Here is a 23858-nt window from a genome sequence, read left to right as displayed (position 1 = left end):
ACATTGCTAAAAGAACGTAATAAAGAAGGAAAAAAACCAAGCTTCATAATTAAAAAAATACATCTTGGAAAAACGACATCCCAGACAAATCTACCTAACAGCCTGGATTTCTGCCTCTGTGGTTTGCAAAGTGAAAGGAGTCATCTACAGGCTCATCCTCTCGACACGACTGTAAATTTCAGCAGTCAGACTCCATTTGTCAAAAACAGAGCAGACCTACAATTTTTTACTCAACACTATTTTACTAAGAATACACATTCACTGAGGCCAAAGCTTTTTCAGAAGTGTGTCTTATTGAGAAAAGACTCCTGTTCCAGACGAGAAGGAGAAGGAAGAAAGTCATCCCCAAATGAGTTGCCTATGAGGGGGGCTATCACTTCTATTTCTTTGGCAAAAAATAAAATATATTTGGATTTTTATCTGTACTAGGGATTTTTCAAGTCTTCATTCTTTTCCAAAAAATAGCGTCCTTGCTTAGTGTCTGGGGTATTAGAGGGCTGCTGCATTGATATTTAGAAATAAAAAGTGATTCTTTCAAACATTATAATCCCTAGTGTCTCCTTTCATCACTCCTACACTATATAGTCTGTTACACAGACTATGGTTATGAAGATTAAATATTTAACTAAGGAAACCTAAAGATGTCAGTCATGGAGTAAATACTAAATCAATTTAAGAAAGCTCAGTGTTACTGCATAACATTTTACTGCAGTGTGAACAAGGAGCAGGGAGGTGGCCTGGGACCTAAAGAGGCTGTTGAGAAATCAAAGAATTCAGCAGAGTAGTTTTAAAAATGTAAAAGCCAGTTGTAATTTCTGTTAGAACCTTGTCTGAAGACAGTTCTCCAAACTGTGTTCCTCAGCAGGAAGCTTAGGTTAAGGGAATATACAGCTGAAACATAATGACTTCCAAAAACCTGAGCCCCTGACCTTGTGTCCCACCCACCAAAGCACATAAGAAGGACTTTGAACATTTTAACAGTCCCACACTCAGCTTCTGTCTTGGCTCCTTTCTCCTTTTTTGCTTTTTTGCTTCTCCCCTATTGGATTTTCTGAAAAGTGGCCTGGATTTCCCTCCTAGAGTTATTTTATCTCCTGCCACGAGCAAAATCTGTTACGTCTTATTCAAATGGTTTACCCAACCTACATTCCCAGGCCTTTCAGAGCCTTCCCACAGGGCAGCGAGCAGGGCTGTACTCACAATGTTCATCAAGGTCAGCAGGTACTTCTGAACATGTTCTTTCCCATGGAACTGAACTACTGAGTCATCAACCCCCAGGAGCACCTCGATGTTGTAGTCGTCCTCCGTGGTGTGCCTCCGGCGCCGCTGCCTCCACCCCTGCACCTGCTCCTCAGCGAGGCCCACAGCGCTGCCCAGATGGTCCAAGGCAGTGAGGTTGGAGCCTGGGATCAAACACACAAAGAGTTACCAGCCAGGAGAGGTTCAAGTTTCAGCTGAGATTCATTTGAAGTAGCAGCATTTGTTATGTTCTGAGCGTTGTATAACAGCGTTAGTTTCACGAAATGTCAATTAAAAACTACCTAAATGAGAGAGAAATATGACCAAAATGTTTTTATTTTACAAAGTAAAAGCAATACTTTCTACAAAGTAATACTGCATAATAAATACAGGCCCCAAAGAGCGGCAGGTCTTGCCAATGTCTTGATGAGAAGAGCAGAGATGTTTGCAGTAAAATACTTGTTGCTTAAATGTACTTCTAAGAGAAATACACTGTCCAGGGATCCTGTGCTACCCAGTGCAGTATTTATTTAGAACAATTAAAGATAGACACAAGGTTCAAAATCTGATCTTACTGCCCATAGGTTCCTATTTCAAGGTAAGTACAGCCTTTTGCCATCCACTCAGGTACCACCAAACCAGTCCCTCCAGCCTCAGCCCTTTAGCTCCTTTCTGAGTTACACACATGCAATCCCACAGTAGTGACAGGGATCCTATTTATCATTACAGCTCAGCACCACATTTTAGACACGAGATTAATAAATTTATAGCTACGTCCACAATTTTTTTAACAGCTTTTCATCCTTCATTCCAAATTTTCCATGTCACTTTGCATTACTGCATGTCACAGACCAGCCCACCAGGCACAACAGTTGTCTCCTTCATTACTAATGATTTCTAACAGTTCCTGTGATATGAAAAGCATGTTCCCTGACAGGATGGACATGCTTAATGTGGCACTTACCTACTAAAAATTAACATGAAAATATGGAATCTTGACATTTCATCCTACAGAATAACAATGATTATCATTCATATCATTATTACCATTTGCATTACAAGAGACTGGAATCACCACTGAGAACCTCTTGATTTTAGGAAATGTCAGGAAAGACTCAGGGAGGTCAGCAAAAGTACAGAGGGTTGAGTAAGGGTCCCAATGCTTCATTCACAGAAATGTAATGGGAAGCAAAGGGAGGAAGCCCAAGCCATCACCTTCAAACCAGAAATGAGAAACAGCTCTTGGAAATGTTACAAAAGTGGAATTTCCATTTCCATTTATTGAAGTTTTCACATCAAAAGTGGCTGCTTGGGAAGGGAATGAGTCACCAGATCACTGGGCTCATTACAAGAACATCTGTGCTCTTGCCTGAACCTTGCTGCCTCAGGCTGCTGTGTCAGCAGGTCGTGGGCAATGTGCAGCCTGAGCAGAGTCCCCCTCAACTCCCTACTGAGGTGACAACAACACATGGACCTGCACAGCCTCTGGCTGCCAGGAGAGACACACACCAGGCATCCCCAGTCCCCATGGAGCACACAAGTTACCAGCCAGGAGAGGCTGTGCCTTGTGTGCTGAGAAGCTGCTCTCTGTTCTCCTTGAAGAGACCTCCAGGCAAAGGACAGCCCCTAAATGACACAGCTTCCTGCCAGGTTCCAGCAAGCTTCAAGGACATGCTTGTCCTGAGATCCACAGCTGCAGGGATCTCCTCTGCCCTGCACTGGCAGAGCTCCCCTTGCTCAGTGGACAGAGAGAAGGTGCCATGTGGTGTCCAATCCCTCCATGGAGCCCCAATGTCCTTCTCCCCAAACAGCAGCAGTTAATGTGGCTAACAAGCACAACCACCACATTCTCACTGCCAGCCTCAGGGCACCCAGCAGCTTCTGCTCCTGGGGCCACAACTTTTACAATTCTTCTGGTCAGAATCCATGATCCAGCATGAGAATTCATTCCTCATGCACACCCAGCTGTCACTCCCAGGTGTACCATGGAGGGTGAATGAGCCTGGCCTGGCAGCACTGGAGGCAGCTCCATCAGGCTCCAGCCCTGCCAAGCAGCCAGCTCCAGCCCTGCCTCCTGGATTTCTCCACAGGAAAACTTCAGGGTTAAAATTTCCTTGCTAGTGCTCAGGAGTAATGACCAAGCCATCACTATGGGATCATGGGGCAATCATATATTCATGATCTATAAGACAAATCATAGTTACTGTAAAATAGGACCATAAATCTTAAAAGCTCTGTAGAAAAGTAAGCCTAGGCTGGCAAGGGCTGCAGGTCATGTCTTCTCTCTGCTGTGCATAAAAAGCTAAAGCAATCAGCAGCAAGGCAAAGCTATCAGAGCTTCTACTGCAGAGCAGCAGTGCTGGGCAGGGGGAGAGCCTGAGCTGTGCACTGAGGTTGTGGACAGCTAGCTCTGCTGGCTGGGGGGCTATATTTGGGTGGGTGATTGCTGTCAAGGTATCTTGAGCTTTTGTGCTTTTATTTCTCTGTCTTATGTGTCAAACTAACTCCTGACACAGTACCTTTATTCCTGCTGTGAGTAAATCAGCCAGAGGCAAAATGTGATCCTACCATCCTGCAGCAAAAACTGCCTGTCCTCCCTCTTTGCTGCTCACTTCATCACTGTCACACTGTAGTCCCTACAGTCCTGCCAACTCCTGAGAAAAGTTATCAGGAGGTTCCCTGGAAGTCATCTCCCTCCCACTAAGTGCCAACCAACCACTTTAAACTTCCTTGGGAGCATAAAAACTCCACACATTCACAATTCCTTCACCCCTCAGCTGTTCCCCTCAGGACAACACACCCAGTGTTGGGCACTGGCACCTCTGAGGCACCAACCCCATGTGCTTCCCAGCAGAGTGAAAGCCACACTGGCTCCAGCTGGTGCTGGAACCATCCCAAGACCAGAAACACAGCTCAAAACATTCCCAACAGTAGCTGCAAGATTTCTGGTTCATATCCCCACCTCCCACCCAGTGCTCCTTCCCAGAGGCTGTCCCTGGGCAGGCAGGGATGCCTCCACACACGCCTGACCACAAAGCCCACAGAGTCCTCCTCCAGGGCTGCTCTGCCTCTCAGGCTCTTGGATGATGAATTGCTGGATTTGCTGGACCATGTGATGTTATTCCCTTGTTGGATTTGCTCCTAAATGACAGTTACATCCAAGTGAAATTAATACCCATATCTTAGCAAAGAGGAAGAGAAACAAAGCTCCATATGTAGTAAATGAAATATTTGTGGTGTTTTGGCATCTTAACTTTCCTTAGTCAACATCAGCAACTTTGCTGTATCATTGTACTGCTAACAATGTGCTAGAAAAGCTCAAGAGAAAGCACAAAGAACTAAATAAGACACCAAATTCGTCCTTCACATTTTCCACATTACATTCCTTCTGATCACCCCTGCACTTTGCACAGTAACACCACAAAAGTAGTTTCAAACTGCACTGTTTTACTAAATCATCCCAAGACCTCTCCCTCAGATGTCAATTTTCAGCAACTTTTGCCAAATCAGCCACTAATCATTGGTGCCAACTTTGTTTTCAATCTCCCAAGAGGAGACACTTGGCATTTGCAGAGCCTCACACCAGCTTGTGTTGAAACCCTCTTGCTCTTGCTAGGAAAAATTCACATTTGTGAAAATTAATCACTCACAGAGAAGCTTCTATTTCTCTCTTTTGCTGCTCATTCAGAATAAATCAAATGACAGCAGCACTCTAGCAGTTCAACAAAAATCCCTCAAAACCCCTCTTTTTTTTCCTAAAGCCAGCTAAAAACCTCAGAATATTTTAAAAAACCAAAAAACCCTCAGATACTTCAGTAATTTTCTCCTACCACTGTAAACCATCTTCCAGAGAAGGAATAAAAAGTGCCCAAGTTGTCAAATAGTGTTGCCTTTGCACATCTTCAGAAGAATTCCCCATCTGCAACAGTTTGGGATGACACCACCTTATTTTCTGGGAATTTTTGCCTTTCTCATGAATGTTTGATATCACGTTCTTTATGGAAACCCAATTACATGACATCTCCTGATTCTGCCTCACCCATCATGGCAGGCAAAGCTCAAACAGATGCTCTGAGTTACTGAAGCATGAACACACTGCTGCCATAAAAACTCCCTCTCCCTGTGTTTTCTGTCACTCCCTTTAGGACACCCACCAAATCCACAGTTGCTGGCTCATGATCTTGTTTGGTTTTTTTCATGACCCCTTTCAAAAAGGCTCAGGAAAATACGGCTGCACCTTATGAAACAACTGGACTTTACCAGCCTTAGGGTTCCCCAGTCTCACAGCAGCAATATTGTGCTAATAAAGCAGTTTCTAATATTTTATCTCCTCTTTCTGAGAGGGAGAAGGGAACTTTCTGGCAAGCCCAGAGCAGAGGCCAGGATGAGCAGCTGGGAGACTGAACTGTGTGTCATGTTCACAGCCATCATCTGCAGCTTGTCAGCCCAGCAACGAGCTGGAATTTCATTTCAAACCTGAGCGTGCAGCATTCAGACCAGGCAGCTACCATTGAAATGCAGCTGGTTTGCTTTTGTGGACACTTCATCTGTCAGTGTGGGAGCAGACGAACGCCTGAGCCGACTGCTGAGCACCTTCTCTGCAGCCACACGAGGATCAGCGCTGCTGATCTGCTGCTCTGCCACTCATCTCCATTCCTGGGACACATTGCTGAAGGAGCTCCCAGCTTCCCATTCCTTGCTGCAAACCAGCAGCTCTTTTGTTGTTGTTTTCATGTTTTTCACCCTGGTGACTCAGGAAGATGTGGAGCACAGCTGGAGCCTGCTCTGCTGGGGTGGCAAACACATCTGTGACAGCCTGGGGCACCCAGCCCTGCTCAGCTGCACCACAGCTGGTGGCAGTGCCACTCCAAGCCTGCGACTACAATCCCAGCCCAGGCATGAGCCCATCCATCCCTCAGTGCTGGAGATGCAGGAGGAACAGGCTGTGTGGTAGGGAAGCAGAAGCAGGCAGGGTGGACTTGCTTTAGCTCTCAGCTTCCCACTGCTCAAGTGCATCTGCACCTTTGGAAAAGCACCAAACCCTGCTGACAGCTTGACAGAAAACTGCTCTTTTGGGAATTGCACCTTCAATCATGAACCATCCTTCTGCAGCCCTCCCTGCCACTTGGATCCTGGGGGCTTCTCTTGTGTCAGTGCTCTGTGATCAACTGACTCCCTAATTAGTCTCCAATTAGCCTGTTCATGCATTTTACCAAAACCCTCATTTGCCTTCCATGGTAAGTTGAAGCCCAGCCCATGGAGGTTGGAGTCAACTGAACAGTCATCAACCTTGGATTTTATCCCCTAGTGATTTATTTTCCCATTTTTAAGTTCCTCCATTTGGGGTTTTGTTTTTCATTACAGTTGCACACAACCATGTTGTGTTATGGCCATTTCTTAATTAATAGTTTCTCAGATTTTTTATTTCTTTAAAAACTTATTTCTGATGGTTTTACAGCCATGCTCACCTTCCTCTGCTCTCTGCTTTGTTTTCCAAATGTCCTCTACTTGTCTTTTTTCTCCCCCCTAACCATCCTGCTTTGCTACATTGGTGTTTCATAATTTATAAATCCCTTTCCCATATTGCAGTCTGAATTTGGACCCTTCTGCTATAGATCACTCATAAGAAAACTGGGTAAAGCCAGCAGGGAATTAAAATGGGAGAGAGCTTCTGTGAGGTGAAAGCAAATTGAAAACAGCCTAAACATGAGGAAATCCATGGAGTGAACTTGGTACATGATAACCAAGTCAGCCCTGTTTAAAAGGCATCTCCAGGAGGACCCTGCCTCAACACAGTTTTAACTTGGAGCTCAATTTTTATGGGATTCTTGTGATTTCTTGAATCACAGGATAACAGTGGCTGCTACTTGGTGAATCCTTAACCAAGAGCAACCACTGAAGCAGAATTATCTTGAGGAGCGGGATCAAATTCCTCCTCTCACACATTTTTACATAAACCAAAAGTAAGGCCACACTAGTAAACAAAAGACTGGGTATGCACCAGGCATCCTCTCCAACTTCCCAAATGGTTGTCCTGCCCTGATGTGCAAAGAAGCAGCATTTAAAAGGAAGATTTTAGGCTGTGTGCTTTGCTGACCATATGATCCCATTACAAGCTCTCTGCCTCTGAGTTATGGCAATGCTGTTTCTGGTCAAATCACATTTTAACAAGAGCCTGCTCCACCTTTCATCTGGCCAGGAGGAGTTTGCCATGGCTGTTGGGGTAAGTTGGGCTGAGCTCTCCAAAAATAGGTCTCAGACTCCAGCTGCATAAGGTCAGCAGATAGAACAGCTGAATTCCTGCTGGAATGATCTGGTCCTGCACTTGAAATCAGGAGTTTCAAGTATTTAACAGTATTTCATACAGACAGCAATTGTAAATTCCTTGGGGCAGAGCTATTGTCCCTCATTTGCAGAGTGAATGCACATTCTTGCAAACACAGGCAAAAGCAATGTTCCTTTTTTTCCTTGTCACTTTTGCAACAGCACAGTGACTTTGAAACTTGGGACATGCTCAAGTGCCTGCCTGAATCATAAAATCACAAAATTGTTTGGGTTGGAAGGGACCTTAAAGCTCATCCCATTCTACCCCCCTGCCATGGGCAAGGACACCTTCCACTGTCCCAGGCTGCTCCAAGCCCTGTCCAACCTGGCCTTGGACACTTCCAGGCTGCTCTGGGCACCCTGTGCCAGGATCTCACCACCCTCACAGGGAAGAATTTTTTCTCAATATGTAATCTAAACCTAGATCAGAGAATCAGGATTATATAAAAAAAAAAAAAAAAACAAAAAAAAAACAACAAAAAAAAACAAACAAACAAAAAAACCCCAAAAAAACCAAAGATGAACTTACCAAAGTTGAAAGAAAAAAAAAAGAGAGAAAAAAAAAAGTCTTTCCAAAGGATAAACCAATTAGTGCAGTGAAAATGGCCAGGTGGACACAGTAGCAAGTGGCCAGGCCAGAGGCACAAAGAATATCCACAGTTAGGTGTTGCCAGGGAGATTTTTTCTGGCTTATCACAAGAGAAAAGATATTACAATACTAAAAAGAGAAGTTGAAAACTAAATTGATCTCATCAGGGCCAGAGTCACACAAAGAATAACACAAAGATAAGAGATAATTGCACTGTTAGAAGATTAAATGAGAGGAAGGTAATAGAATACCCCAGGCCAAAACGTTTTTTTTTCCCAAATGGTGAAACATAGTGCGTTAAAATTTTAACTTTCGTCTTACAACATAATAGTCAAAAAGAGGAAATGAAAGAAATGGCAAACCAGCCAGGAAACCAGTCTGTGTGACCTGGTTGAAATGGAGCTCTCTGGGATCCAAACACAAAATTTTTCCAACAGCAAAACTTATCCTTTGGAAAATTTTCAGCTATCAGCCTTACTAATGCAAACACAGGTTTCACAATTTAGCACCAAATAATGCATGAGCAAGAAGTCCAAACTCAGTGCTTAAAAGTAAGCTCAAAAAGGGACAAAGAAAGCTACTCTAGAAAACTAATTTAGAAGCCAACTTTTAAGTTTCACTGACTTAATTGATTGCATCTGAGAAGTGCTATCTGGCAAATATTTTGGCGAGTCATTGTAAGCTGGCCTGTACTGCAGAGCCTGTGACTTGCAGAATAAGGTGCCTGATTTACCACACCCCAGCCACTCTGAGAGCCCACATCTGGCCTGGGACAAGGGCTCCATCCTTCCCAAGGCCTGGAGTGCTCCCTGTGCCTGGGCAGAGCAGGATTTGCTCTGCATGGATCACAGAGAGCCACAGAGGGAGCTCAGCGTGCTCAATCTCATTTGCAGCTAATGCATAATTAATTAAACTGCAGAGTTCAGCCACATCTCCACACAGGCACTGGGCACAGAGCCACAGCTCCACAGAGTTCTAGGAGCCCCAAAGACCCCACCTGAAGCCCCAAAGGCAAAGGATCAGGAGCTGACCACAACTCACTTTTCCCAAGGAGGCTTTAACCAAGTGTTTATGGGCTGTGTGGGTCCAAGTCTGCCACCAAGATACTCAGATGTCCAATCCATATTCCAAGCATGATCAAATTACAGCAAATTAGCACATTAAGTAAGCTGCCAGGCTGACCCCGTGGCTTTGTAGGTGACATGTCTAACAATCCCACTTGCATTTTTAACAGAATGAAATGCCAAGCTGTGGTACAGGACCTGAATAACAACAGATTACATGGGATGGCAGTTGTCTTTCCATAAGCCAAGTATTCCCTAAGAAAGGGAAATGAAGTTTAATTACAGTTCAAGAAAATAACATTAAAAAACACACAGGTAACAGAAGTCAAATTTCTAGCCAGGGCAGGAAGGTGAGATGAGGGAGAAAAGGCAAAGAAATACATAAAATAAACATACATCATTGGAAATATTACAGAAAAATAATGACTGAAGAAAATATGTATCTTTCCTATGCATTTTAGCCATAACCTCAAGTCTTGTCTTTTGGCAACATTGCAAAGTAGAATTATTCCATCCTTTTAAAAGGCCAGCACTTTTCTCAGTTATAAAGTCTCACAAAGTTGTAAATTATACAATTGAATGTTCTCAATGTCAAGTAGAATATAAAACTCATCAGTGTACAGAACATACAGTAAAAATGACAATGCAAACAGCTCCTGTTTCCTACATAATCATAATGATCTTTTAATTAGACAGAGTAAACATTCTGCTCATTTCACCTTGTGAAGAAAAGCATAGGAAGAAGAAAATCTTCCCAAATTCTAAGGTAAAAGAGGTCTCATTTTGCAATATCAGTGAGTTCAACAGACTTCTTTCACATCTCAAAAATTTTTGCCATGCAGTCAGACAAAAGAAAAGAAGGTAAATTGAGTATTACAAGAAGAAAAACCTCATCCAGACAGGCTGAAAAAAGCAGAGCAACACACAATGCCTTGGCTATTTCTGCTAGCAGGATTTAACACTGAGTGAGGAGTTATAATTTTACCTATGTTTTGAAAATATCCTTGTTGCTAAATCTGCCTGGACCTTCTGCACCAACAAACACAGCTGCAATTGATTAGAGACTGCAGGAAAGACAAAACTCTTGGAGGATGCAGGAGTTTCTTAAACTTCAAAATGACAGTAAAAAACCCTGAAAGAGAGAATCAGGCTCTGCTCTAAGGAAAGCGCAGGAGGTTTAGTCCCAAGGCATTTCCAAATCAAGGGCAAAGGCTTCTTTTGTTATTTGTACAAGAGCTCTCAATCTGTCAGGCCCTACAAAAGGCAAACTGTGAAATGCTGCCCTTCTGTTGTGGTGGGTGGGTGGGAGATGGGTCCTGGCAATGACAGCAGAGATGCTTTAAATGGGCAGTTCTCCTCATGAGCATGGACTGGGGCTGGAGAGAGGGGAAAAGAAGGTAGGGAGGAAGGAAAGAAGATGAATGGGTGTGAAGATAACAAAACCCTCTGGGGAAAAGGCAAATTTAGAGGCAGAAGTTGTGAGGACACAAATGCAAAAGAAGAAAATGAAATGAAATCTCTGTTGGTTTTCCTGCTGCAGTTTCCCACTGGCCCTAGGAAAGCAAAGCCAGGGCTTCCTCCCACATCCCACTCCCCATCCCTGAAAGCTGTGTCCTGGGAACAGCCCCTGAGCTTCAGGGAACACCAGGACAAATGCCAAGGTATGCCAGGCAAATCATCTCCCCAGCACCTGCAGGCAGGGCTTTAATGTTCCTTTCTCAAGATAAATTTAGCATTAATATCTGGGAGCTTTAGAGGGATTAGAACAGGTCAGCATGCATTTATTTCATTTTCTGGTGGGTCCAAAATATTTTTAATTCCTTTCAGGTCAAATGGACTTGAATACTGAACTTTTTTTAATGTGAACAAACAAAACATTTCCGTTCATCTGAAATCAAGTTTTACTCATTTGATATGAAATCAAGTCCCAATGCAGAGAATAATTTAAAATTATAAGATGTCTAAAGGGAAAGAAGGGAGATGGTTTGTTTGGAATGCACTGCCATGAAACCCCGCTACATTTTCAGGATTTTTCCTTTTTTATCAATCTGAAGTTCAGTGAAAAATTCCGGATTTTTTATCACTAATAAAAATTTCACCCAACTCAACTGTAAGTGCCAAGACTAAAAGGAGTTTCCATTTCCTCTCTCCACCATCTACCCCCCTTCCTCCAAAGGAACGATCATCATTTCAGGACCTCTGTATTTTTGTTGGGCTATTCACATATTATTGATAAACAAGCTGTGCTCAGCACTGACTGGCTTGTCCTTCAAATTGGCTTGTAGCCTAATCAAACTCAGGTCATTTTTCTGCTAAATGAGATGTAGTTGGTAGGATGTAGTGCTCCTTGGCAGGCAGCAGACAACTCTCCTATAGGGACAAGTCAAACCCACCTCAAAATAAAAGCCTTTCAAGAATTAGGTAGCAAGGAATTTATCTCCTGAATTAAAGATATCATCTTTGTGCAAATAAGGCTTAAAGTGGTCAGAAACTGCATTTGTATTCCCTTTGCAGTGTGCTATAAAATTGCTTTAATAGTAATGAATGCTCTGCTCTTTCTACATAGAATGAAATGAGACTTTGAAAAGAAAATGCACAATGGCCAGTAAGAAGGGCTGGGAAGCCTCTTACATATATATATATATATATATGTATATATATATATACACACACACACGTATAGAAATGAATGTAATAATGCTAAAATAAGAGAACTGTATTTTAACAAAGGTGGCTGGAGGGTTGATGGATGAGCAACTCTCTTGATAGCTAACATTTCTATTAGAAATATTTTTAAATTAAATCAAACATTAGAAAACTATCAGAAACAACAGAAAATTGAGATATTAAGTTTTTTTAAACTTAAATTATCTTTAAATGGTTTTAACCGAATTGGAAGCTAAGAGGACTGGACAAGTCAATGGATGTTAGAGAAACAGTGGATGCTGTTAAGGATAAAAGTAGACAGCTGTTCCAACGCTCCAAGTAGTTTTTGCCTCTGGAACTGGAACAGTATTTAAAGACCATTTAGCCTCCAGCCTGTTACTTTTGCATAGTAACAAATGGAAATGTTAAAGCCAACACCAAAAGAAAAATCCTTTTAAATTTCCTTAAAAAGAAGTTGCTAAAGTAACCAAGAAGTTTACTGAGAGCAATGCTGACATACATGATAAAGGCTTCCAGTTATTAACACATTCCTCTAAAACTGGTATAACCAGAGTCACTCCAGATCTGAGTTCCTGCAATGAATTTTTGGGTTTTATCTGAATACTGGACTGGATTAGTTGAACTCTATCACCTGTTTCCACCTAGTTAAGAACTGGCTAACCAAGCCACTTGGCTATTTATTGTAAAGATAACTGTGATCAGTTGAACAAAAATCACAGGGGAAAAAAACAGAAATACAAAAACCTTCCACAAAGCATCAGCTGCAACACCACAGTTTATGTTCCATTTTGGGAATCGAGAGCTAAAAAGATGTCCTTGAGTATATTCATCTTCTTTATTCTTCTAAAAACCAAAATGTTTAGGAAATAGATCATACAAATTCTGATAATACTAATTATTAATGCATTGTGCGAATAGAAGTAATAACGTGGTTCCCTCATTTGAAGTCAGAATAGACTCCATCCACTTTCAGTTCTTGCTGACCAAGAGAATATTATTTCTTCAGTGTTTCAAAATAGAAATCCTTTATATTTTCCCATTACTCCAAAAAGAAAAGTCTACAAAGATAAACAGCAAAGTTAACACTAACTGAACTTACTTTAAAGGAATAAAGTGACATTTGTAGCAAAGGGGACGGAAGGCTGGAGGGAAAAGTAACATTTTTTGGCAGCTGAAGAAGGGACATGTTGGGTGTCAGGGTCTGTCTCTTCAACAGATTATTGTTCCCCAAGAGCAACTTCCTGCCTGTCTCCTCAGCAACACAAGTCCCACAAATACAGTCTCCTTCAGTTCACCTATTGTACCTGTTCAACCAGATCTGAGACCACAAATCAGTGCTGAAAAAGCATGTTTTTGAAAGCCATACAAAACAGCATTTACTTGTCCAACAACAGTGCTACTCAGTTATGAAATAAGACATGAAAGTACCACAGTCAATAAAGACTCCTCTTTGCTGTGGTGCCCTGGAAGCCCCCATGAGTCCTCAACAATTACTTTGGACTTGCAGGACTCTGAATGATCTTGTGCAGTGTGGGAGCTGGACATGTATTTATTGAAGCTGACACTAATCAATACCCATCGCTTTCTCACCGGTTTCAACTTTATTAGAAAAATGATAGCAGCAGCTGCTACTGCCCCAGTGAGCCTCAGAAGAAAGCTGAGGGTTGATGGCATCCAGCTGCTCTCATTGCCTGGTTCTCCAGGCTCTTCTAGTGAGCTCCAGGCTGCCTTTCAGTGCAAAGCTTTCCATTCGACCTTTCCCATATTTCTCTTCGGATCGGAGAATTTTAATGTATTGCTTTTTCGCTCTTTCAAATCTATTTCTGGCTAATCTTTCCTAAAATTTCTGAAGCATTTGGAAAGGTTTCTTCCATTCTGGTTTTAGTCCAAGGTGCCTTGGTTTCAAATGCTGCGGTGCAGCTGGGCAACTCTTACATTTTGCTGAATAACTGGTTCACCAAAAAATAAAGTTGTGATTGTTTTGAAATTATTTTCAAATCAAATCACAGGGGGTTTTAGGGATTTAAAAAAAATAATGGAGTAAGGACCCACATTTCATTTTGGTGAACATTTATTTCACGATATGAAAGTGCCCAACCAGCTCAGGCTACAGCAGAGAGGAGGACATAAAATCACAGAATAATTTTGGATGCAAAGAAATTTTAAATGTCATCTAGTCCAACCCCCCTGTGATGGGCAGAGACATCATCAATTAGCTGCTCAAAACCTCATCCAAACTGACCTTGAGTTGTTTCTCAGGATGGGACACTCAACCTTGCCAGCACAGGGGTGCTCATCTTCCAGTGACAGGAGCCTTTGGGAATTCCACCAGGAATATGAGGGAGATCCTCAACCCTCACAGTCAGAACTTGATTTTTTTTTTTTTTTTTGCAGAGACTGCCTCATTTTAAGCTTTGAGCTTTTAGCCTTGACCTTGACTTCTTGACCATTTGAATGGGAGATTGTTCTCCAATGTTAGCAATGGATCTTAGCCTGGCTAAAAATCAGAAAATACCAATTCTGAGCAACCAGCTTGTGGAGGAAGAGGAGAGGGGAGGAACCCACACCAAACAAACCCAACTGGAAAAAAAAAATTACAATATGAAAAAAGGAGAAACAGAGCAGTTTGTGAAGGGAAAAACCTTTAAAAGTTTTTGGTTTTTTTTCCTCACAAATTGAGAGTGTCAAACTGTGGTATGAAATCAGGGCAGCAACCACTGCCCATTGCATGGGTTTCAGCTGTCTCTTCTGACCAAAGGTCGGCTCAGCAGCAAGATTTTTGTGTCTGGGGGAGATAAATATTCTTGGAAAATTCCACTAAAATTATGGTTTAAAAAATCATCTGGAAAGCCAAGCAATGCCGTGGGAGACAAAAGAGAACACCAGTATTTGGATCACCTAAAGTACAAGGAAAGTCAGCAAAGAACAAATTGTCTGAAGCATTAACCTGCCAGGATTATATCTTAACGTCACAAATTTCAGATCCATTTGAAGTCTCACAACAGAGAAGCTAAAGCAACTGATTGAACTTCCTTGTGAAAAGATTTTTAAAAACCCAAAACCTATAGAGTGCAGCATGTGGTCTTGCCTATATGTCCTGAATTCACCCAGGGAAACCAACTCCTCTTGCAGAACCCCTCAGTTGCCATTAGTCAGGGAAAACAGAGGGTAAAATAAAAGTACTTTCTCATCCAGCTGCAAAAGCAGCTCTTGTCTCTTTGTTTCCCAGCCTTCCACACGTGGATCTAGCTCAATCCAGAGATCACTTGCAGCAGTCAACCTCAGCAAGGCCAAAACATGCCCAGGGGCCTGTGAGCAACATCCAGCCCTGCTGGTGTCAGCACTTAACTTCAACAGGGACAAGTTTCTACCTTCTTTCTCCTTGCAACTCAGAATAACCTCCAGAAAACCAACCCCCTTCCCCAAAGGCAAGTCATGGCAAAACCCCAACAGGTTCTGTAGATAACTATCTGAGCAAGGAAAGGTTAATGCCAAAAAGCATGTGGGAGAGGGAAGAAGGGTTGTTTAGGTTTGGAGAGAAGATTGCTTTGTTTGGCAGGTACTTATAGAGCATGGCCATGGAGCCAGAGGGTTTTGGGAAGAGGCATTTTAATGTGCTTTCAAGTGCTGGACCACTGATGGAAACACTGGTGAACAACTGCAAGAAGCAAGGCTGGCAGGGCCAAGCTGAGCCATTTGATGTACGTGGGACCACCAAGCTCAGCTGGCACCAGCACAGCCTTCTTCCAACCCCTGCCTTCCTGACACACCTTGGAATAATGCCCATGTAAGCAATACCAGCTCTCAGCTTTTGAAGTTTTCCCAGATTTATGGATGCATGGGAAAGCAAGAGGCCAAGACAAGAACAGACACCCCAGGAGCTGCCAGTGCTTCCCCTTGGCACCTTGTGAGGGAAGGGAAAGAGGTTGGGAAGGCACATCCAGGGGCTGAACTTGTACCAGGGCAGGTAACACAGGGCCAGGGCTTGCACCAGGCTCTGAACTCTGCACTGGCTGCTGCTACAGCTCCTGCAGAGCTGCTCCCACTGGAAATCCTGCAGGGCAAGGAGTGCCCCTCACCAGTGCTGGGATTTCCAGCCCAGGCTGGGCATTCTGGATGACCATCATGTAAAGCAGCTGATAGCAACAGGCCCTTTTCTCCCTGGGGCCAAATGCTTTCCAAAACTTCTGTAAACCTCTTAACATGAAGCTACCACAGCTCCATAATTATGGATGTAGCAGAAGGAGTAGACAAGCTGAATTAGGCTTCCAATTGCATGTCTAATTTATGTACAACTGCAGCAATTATAGATGTAAATTAAATAACTGTGCAGAAAATGGGTTTTATTAGCCATAACTAAAACCCAATAAAACTCAGTAACTCATGCACATCTCTGTACTGAATATGCCCCTTCAGAATGTCAATTAGAAATGTGAGAAATGACCAGGATTTTCTATTTCCTAATCTGAACAAAAGGAAAAAATGTATGAACTGTCAGAGCATGTCGTTCTACCACAACAAAACAAACAGGAGAGCTAATTGGCAATTTCAGAGCAACACATTGTTTTACAGCCAGCAGTTCTATGCAGCTTTTAAACACATTATTTATACTCAGTCTTTCATGCCTGACATGGCTGAGAAAAGTCTCATCTAATAAAACCATATGCTAAATGGAACTCAGTTGCACAAGGGGCCTGTTCTCACTGCCTGGCAGGCTGGGATTTAAAAGTTTAAACTCTAAGCTGAGGACTTGTTCTTGACTTTGCTGCCTTTCTGAGATTTGGGAAGGTGGGGGCTTCTTAGCATCACATCAACTGGGTCCAAGGCTGTGAAAAGCCTCTCTGGATGTTTTAATGCTGAAACCTCTCAAATCTTCTGTCATTCAGACTTAGCATGAGAGCTGTCATGTCTAAGGAGCCAGCACTTACCTGTCAATTTGTTTAAAAGCAATAAAAAAATTGTTCCCATTAAATCAAGGTTAATCTTCCTGCACAGTTCTTACACAATTCCCTGCTATGTGTGATTAAACCACGTATATATAACACAAACACCTGGACAAAAGTTTATATATATCACAGTGTGTCTGCACTGTTTGTTTGCATCATTCCTTGTTTTGCAGGGGACTGGGGATTTTCCTGCCTGGCTGCATTGCACACATGGAAGTTGGGAACTGGGAATGACCATTGGCCTCACCTCAGGATCCAGGGGGGCTCCTGTACAGCCCCTGAAGGTCAGAGCAGACCATCAATGCACAGCCTGGATCTCCACCTGGAGCAGAGATAATTCCCACACCCATCCATCCTTCCCCATCTGCCTGTAGGCAGAGGCTTAGAAAGGCTCTGTTCTCCCAGGACACACATCCCCACCTGGGATGGGATTGCCAGGTCCCTTCCCCAGGGCACTTTGGCAGCCACAGGCAGGGCCAGGAGGAGGCACAAACACCCAGCTCCTGGCAGGGATGGGCAGCAGACACCAGGAGTGGAGCAGGCAGAATGCCAGGTCCCTTTGTCCCCTTGTCCCCAGATTCCACTGAAGGTGGCTTCCACTGGCACTCTCCTCTCCCACAGATATCCATGGGCACTCTCCACTCAGCTGTCCCCCTCCATCATGGATCACTTCCAACACAGCATCTTCTCCAGTGCAGACAGCAGCACAGGTGGCATTTAGCACAGAAGATCAGCAGGAACACTGATTATCCCTACACCACTTCCCAATGGACCTGGTCCTGGATTCAGTGTTCTACCACTCATGAGCCTCTCCTGCCAGGCCACAGCATGGACACTCATTCTGGATGCACAAACTTCAACATTTAAATACACCACAAGCACTGACTTCCCCTTATCTCTTGTGGCAGTTATATCCTCAAACAACTCCAGCAAATTACTTAAACATGACTTCCCTTGCCTGAATGTCTGCCAGGTAGTCTTAATTAAACTGTGCATTCCCACATACACTCTCCACAACACCCTAAGGGAGGTTTCCAAGACTTCCTCATTTTGTGTATTCCCTTGAATCATCTATCATTAAACAGCAATAATGATAAGCAAAATGAAAAAGACAAGAATAGTTTGTATCTGCAGAAAGATAATGCACTAAAAATAACTAACTGGAAATCAGTTATTAGAGGGGTCACCATGCCTCTCCCAAACACAGATCCTGAGATGCTGGGCACTTCCTACAGCTTCTGAAGAAAAACTTTTCAAATCTCATGGTGATGAACACAGAGTAAAATCCATGTACACATTCAGATCAGGTCTTACCATAAGAAAGATAATCTAAGTTGCTGAAAGAGAAGAAGGAATTTTCTTATAATTCAAATAGGAGAAGAATTTACATGGTATCATCTTCAATTTTCTCAATCAAGAGATTCATATCTAACATGTTATCATTTGATAATTAATTTTTTATGCTGCAGTTCTAGATGCAGATGTTACAGATTCCATTAAAAGCTTTAAAAACCCCAACCCTCATTGAGCCTACTGCTCTCCCAAGCCTGGTTCCTCCTCTTAAATCAATGTGGATCTGCAGGAGCATCCTGAGGCCACCAACTGCAAACAGCTCTGCAGCAGAGCAGAGGGCAGGCAGGGCTCAGCACAGCCAGCCTTGGCACTCCAAGCAAACACCTTCACTTCGAGGTGAACTGCTCTGGAAATGGAGATTTCAAAACACTGGGAACAGCCAAAGGACAGAGAATGAACCACACTCTCCAAACCTCCAGCTGACAATCACATCAGTGGGGCTGTAACACAGCAGGAGCAGCACCCTGGGCCACAGGAGCCTGTGACAGTGTGTGACATCCAGAGAAGGTGAGTAAGGTAATGTAAGGCACAGGTTCACTAATCCTGTCGAGAAAAAAAAAATCAGTTTAAGGAGATTTAGGATTTACACTTATCCCATGCATGATTTAGAAAGATATTTTAAGGTATCATGCATTTGTTTCTAGATGTATTTTGTAGCTGACCTATTTCCCTTCATAATTAATTGGGGTCTTATTTTACTCCAGGATCAAGAGATGGGAAAATGACCTGGGTTGCATCTGGAGTGACGTAACAAGGTTGCTTAAATTCTGGGTACAAGGTTGTTGTTGCTGATGAGTGGAGGAGGAGAGAAATCACCTTGGATTTTGTGACCCAAGCTTGACTTCACATAGGTGAGTGCACAAAGAAATGCTCTATTTCCAACAGTACAGTGAAATCTGGCAGCATTTCACAGCAATGCATATGGAAGTCCACAATGTCATCCCTGCAAAGTCATCTTTCAAAGTCACCCACAGCTGCACCATGCCATCAAAAATTCCTCCACTGCAAGCTAGACCAGGTTATGTCAGGCACATAAAAACACAGCTGGGATTTTACAGTAGAAACTGAATATTTTTTAAAAAAATTAAAAATAATAGTAAAAACAACTCCCAACAACCTTTTAATTAAAACCAATGTTTTAATAACTCAAGAAACTACCTGCTCCTGCACCTGCTGCTGATGGCCAATTGGCTGAGAACACTGATATGAGGTAGAGGGTTAGGATGCTGGGAAAGGAGATTAAGCAAATGATGGAAAAATGGGAGGAGGAGAGTTACACACATCAGCAAACTTTGCCTTCTTAAAATAGATTAAAAAAACAGAGGATATAGAGCAAAAGATCTAAGAAGAGAACAGTTACAGTCATTCACAGTGCTCTAGAGAGCAGGAAACTGTGTGAGATAAATGACTCCTACCACAGGAAACACACAGGTACATCCATTTCTGATTTGGACCTTGCATGTGCAGCTGGTGTGAAACCACAGACAGGAGTTGCCATTGACAGCCGTGGTTTGTGGGCTGTGCTTCCAGCAGGGGCAGGATGCAGACACTGCAGCCAGCAGACCAGCTGGGATCTGCCTGCCAGACATCATCGTCTTGCATTGCATACAGGGCATCTGTGTTAAAATTTAATGAAGACCTGGGTACAGCTATCAATAAAGATGGACAAAAGTGAATCCTGTGTGCAGGAGGCCTCTGTGCAGCTGAGGAGAAGAGTCACTTTCAGGCTTGCAGGCAGAACACCACACATGGGGACTTTGCTAGTGCAGCATCCCCAAGAGTCAGCACATCACCAGATGCCATCGATCCCTGCCAGGTTATGCAAGGTCTAGAGCACACTGACTACAGAAACTTGACAAAGTAGAGATCCTTTCAGTACTTAACCTGAGATTTTGCTAAGATTCACTTAATCTGTCCTCTTAAAGTACATTTAAAAAAGCAAAATTAATCAATAACTCCACCATTAAATTGCATTACTTTGCATAAGTAATTTGGGACAATACATTAAGTAAATGAATGAATAATCCTTGAAATCTACATTCAGTATGACAACAGTTTTAATAACAAATCTCTGCTGGAAGGAAAACTAGCTATTCAGATGACTAAATCTACAAGGCAATTTAGGAAGAAAAAATCAGTTTCATATTGGAAGCAAGTAGATTAACTTTAACAGACACCAGCATAGCAATTTATAGTTATTACAATTTTTTTGACAACATAAATCTCCAATTTCAGCAGCCAGAGTAGGTGAAGCTTTAAGAACAAAGAGCTCATTGATTCAGTATGTCTGTGCAGTTTAATTCTGAGAAATCGATCATTGTGCATTTCCTCCAACACTTTTTTTTGGTAGCATCCTCCTAAAAAATTTATTATTATTGCTCATTGCTAAAATAGAAATGGTGATTCCACCACTCGCAGCCCTAGTAAATCACAGTTTAATGCTGCATGGCTGCCCTGCTTATATAAAGGGATAGCTCAGTTTATTATGAAGAAAATTGTTATTAAATGTTTCTCAGTTGTGTTTATAATTGTGGCTATTATTTTAAGAAATCTGTTTTCTTTGACTATATTTCCCTTGCCCCACCTATGTCATGTTGAGCTCTTGGAATCACCTCTAAGGGAAAGGGTCACTTTTGGTTTATGAAGTATCCCTAGGCAAAAGCCAGAAGCTATAAACATGAATTTTTCATTATATTAATTGTCCTAGTTTAACTATGCTACATGACTCTTCAAGATAACCGATACAGAATTTTAATTGTGTGTGAAATATTCAGTCTTCATAAGCCTCCTTCCTAACCTTTTTTATACTGGAGGGAGCTTCTGCCAACAAACACTGCCTCTTAGCTAATGCTCAACTTTCTCTGTAATTCACTTTCCTGACCTTTTATTTTGACATTTTCACCTCATTTATTAATTTCTGCCTGCACTGAATACTGCAGCATTATAATTACTTACATATAAACCTTTCATCACATCTTTCTTTGGATTTTGTTAGAAAATGCTGTATATCAAATAACAGCAAATTTCACGATAATCAGCTGGCCTTTCAGCAGAACAGGGAGATGGCAGCAGGAGGAGATGATCCCACCTAAGAGCTTTTTGTGCCTCCAAGGCTGGGTCAGAAGAGTCTTCTACTTTGAGAGAGCAACACAGAGAACCCAAAAGAGAAGAACCAGCCTTTCCAGACCTCCCAGGGGCCCTGTGGATGTGTCCTCAGCCTTGTCCTTGCTCAGATTTAGGACAGCAATAAATTAAGCAGGACACTGAGCACCCTTCCAAGCACATCCCAGGAACCCCCACTGCCTCATTCAACCTTCAGACAAGCTTGAGGATTACCCTTCTCATCCTGCTCCCTCCACCATTCTGTATTGCTGGTAATCTAAACCACATTTTCCAGTGAGTTTATTGTCCATGTCAAAAAAACGAGAGAAAGACAAACAAACAAACGAAACACAAACAAAATAAAAAACCAAAAAGAGAACCCATGCAGGTTTTATTGTATATTTTGTCTACAGCACGTTCACACACCATAGCAAACAGGTAAGGTGCAGTGGCACACTGCATGTGGTCACATTCCATTAAGTGTTTTTCTCACCTGGTTTCCACACTAAAAACAAGGAAAGTGCACAAGGCATGATTCAGGTGATCAATTTTAGCAAGATGGTGTCCATTGGACCTGACACCTCCTACATCCAGCCCAGTGACCCTCCTGAGGCTCTTCCACAGTAAAGACAGCACAGAGTAAACAGATCTTTGTGCCTCCCTGCAGGGATCACACAGCCCCAACACGCCATGGGAGGAGACCTGTCCAGCTGGCAACAGGCACAGGGTTCAGCAGCTGTTCTCCATGGTATTTCTGACTCCCCAGGACACAGATGTGATTCTCCAAAATGCCCAAGTGAGTGCAATATCCCACAGTGACTTCCACACACCCTCGTGGATTTCGGCCCTCTTCTATCTTGCTGGCTCCTCTTCCCAACACAGTGTGTCAAGCATCTTTCCATGTCATTGGGACAGGCCAATGCTGGGATGACAACCCATGAAAAGCAAGAGCAAGATTTAATTTCTCAAAACCCCAGCCTAACTTTTTTCAGCTTCTGTTCCACCAGATATCATAAAAAAATATTTAAATTCATTCCCCAGCAGCTGCCTTTAGAAAGTCTCTTGGATGTGACTGCTTTAAATACAATTCCAGACTTTTTTTAGGTTTTTCATCTTTTAGTTGCACTGAAGGAATCTTAGGACCTTCACAGCTGTCACAAATTTTTGATACATAGACAGAAGAGATTTTCAAATAACGGGTGCAGGCAGCACAGATGTTCTTGCATTGTTCTTCCAGCTTCCATAGAGCCAAGGCCCTTAGTTCTGTTATTTACCATGGAGACCAGTGAAAAACTAATCCAAATATGTGGGTGAATTGAAGTAACCTTGTCAATAGTTCTGAGAAGTGGGTATGTGCTCAGCTGAGCAAGAGAGACAGAAAAACATGCCAAAGCCATTTCAAACATCGTGCAGTGTGAGCTGCAGGCACACTGGAACTGTGCATCAGTGGAAAATCTCCACAATTCTGCTATCCAGCCTTTTATTTTGCTAGCTAATAAAAATATAACTCAAAATGTTTGCAGACAGGAACAGCTGGGTATCCTTTAGGTAGAGGTCTAAGTCAGTTTCTGGTATCCTGAACATTCAACAGACAGAGATTCCAGTGAGATATTTAATGTGCAGGAGAAAATGGCACAACAGAGTAAAAGAAAGGTGCAACAGATTATATTTGTGCTGCCATATATTAAATACATTTTCTGGAGTAGAAAATCATGTCGGAGCAACACCACAGATACTATTGGGCTGCTCAGCCTTTCCTATAAGGAATTTCATCATTCTCTTCCTTCCCCTTATAAAGGTCCTGTCTTGCAGCACAGAGTTTAGTGTCAGTTCAAACCTCCACTCCAAAATGTGAAAGCACATTTTCAACTCCAGACTATAATGAGAGATTTTCCCACTAACTAAGAATGCCACAGTTTCATCCTAATCTTTGCAAGATAACCAAAATGCAACTACGAACATAAGCAATACTGAGCAGACATCATCTGAGCCAGAGATAATGCTGTTGCTGAGAGGACTGGGAGGTATTTATCCCATATTTTTGCTTTCCAAGACCACCAGAGCAGTGTCAGTATACTTGGAGATATCATTAGCTCAACCAACATGCAGCTTCACTGGTCTCAAAATCAAAAGAGAAGTCAGCCCAAAACCCCAAACACAGCTTTTGCTTTTGACTTGCTAGGAAGAAGCAGAGAGCTCACAATCATTGTCCCACTATTTTTTAAATACCATTTCAAATCTCTCTGAGCAGATTATTTCAAAGCTTGATCCCAGCTCACCGCAGAGTGATGCTCTTGTGGAACTCCTGGTAATGGGAAAAGAGCAGGCAGCACAATGGCAATTTATCAGAGCACATTGTAGGAGAGAAGCCTGTGCCCATAAAAGCACAGCCAGGTCCCTTGGGCCTGTCCAGACACCAGCACTGCTATTTAATTCTGGAAGCTGGAGGAACATTCAAAATCCTGGAATGCAAGTCAGTAAATTGAACAAGTGAAGTTTCTTTCTTCTTTAACCCATTCCAAGGAATTTTCAGCAAAGTTCTGAAACCCAGATAGTATGGATGCTTTATGCCCA

At 42.6% G+C, this 23858-nt stretch overlaps 1 protein-coding gene across 1 annotated transcript in view; it reads right to left on the bottom strand.

Moving 5' to 3' along the window:
• The window catches only part of ADAMTS2 (ADAM metallopeptidase with thrombospondin type 1 motif 2), a 174455-nt gene that overhangs the window by 58466 nt on the left and 92131 nt on the right, over positions 1-23858 (bottom strand). Inside the window, exon 4 of the mRNA XM_054642736.2 lies at positions 1201-1403. Within this exon, the coding sequence (XP_054498711.2) occupies positions 1201-1403 (203 nt within the window). The remainder of the gene's footprint in view (positions 1-1200; positions 1404-23858) is intronic.

This window comes from Agelaius phoeniceus, chromosome 15, assembly GCF_051311805.1.
Source record: "Agelaius phoeniceus isolate bAgePho1 chromosome 15, bAgePho1.hap1, whole genome shotgun sequence".
Classification (NCBI taxonomy): Eukaryota; Metazoa; Chordata; class Aves; order Passeriformes; family Icteridae; genus Agelaius; species Agelaius phoeniceus.
Note: the sequence above shows the minus strand (reverse complement) of the source record. Positions and strands in the feature narration are given on the sequence as shown.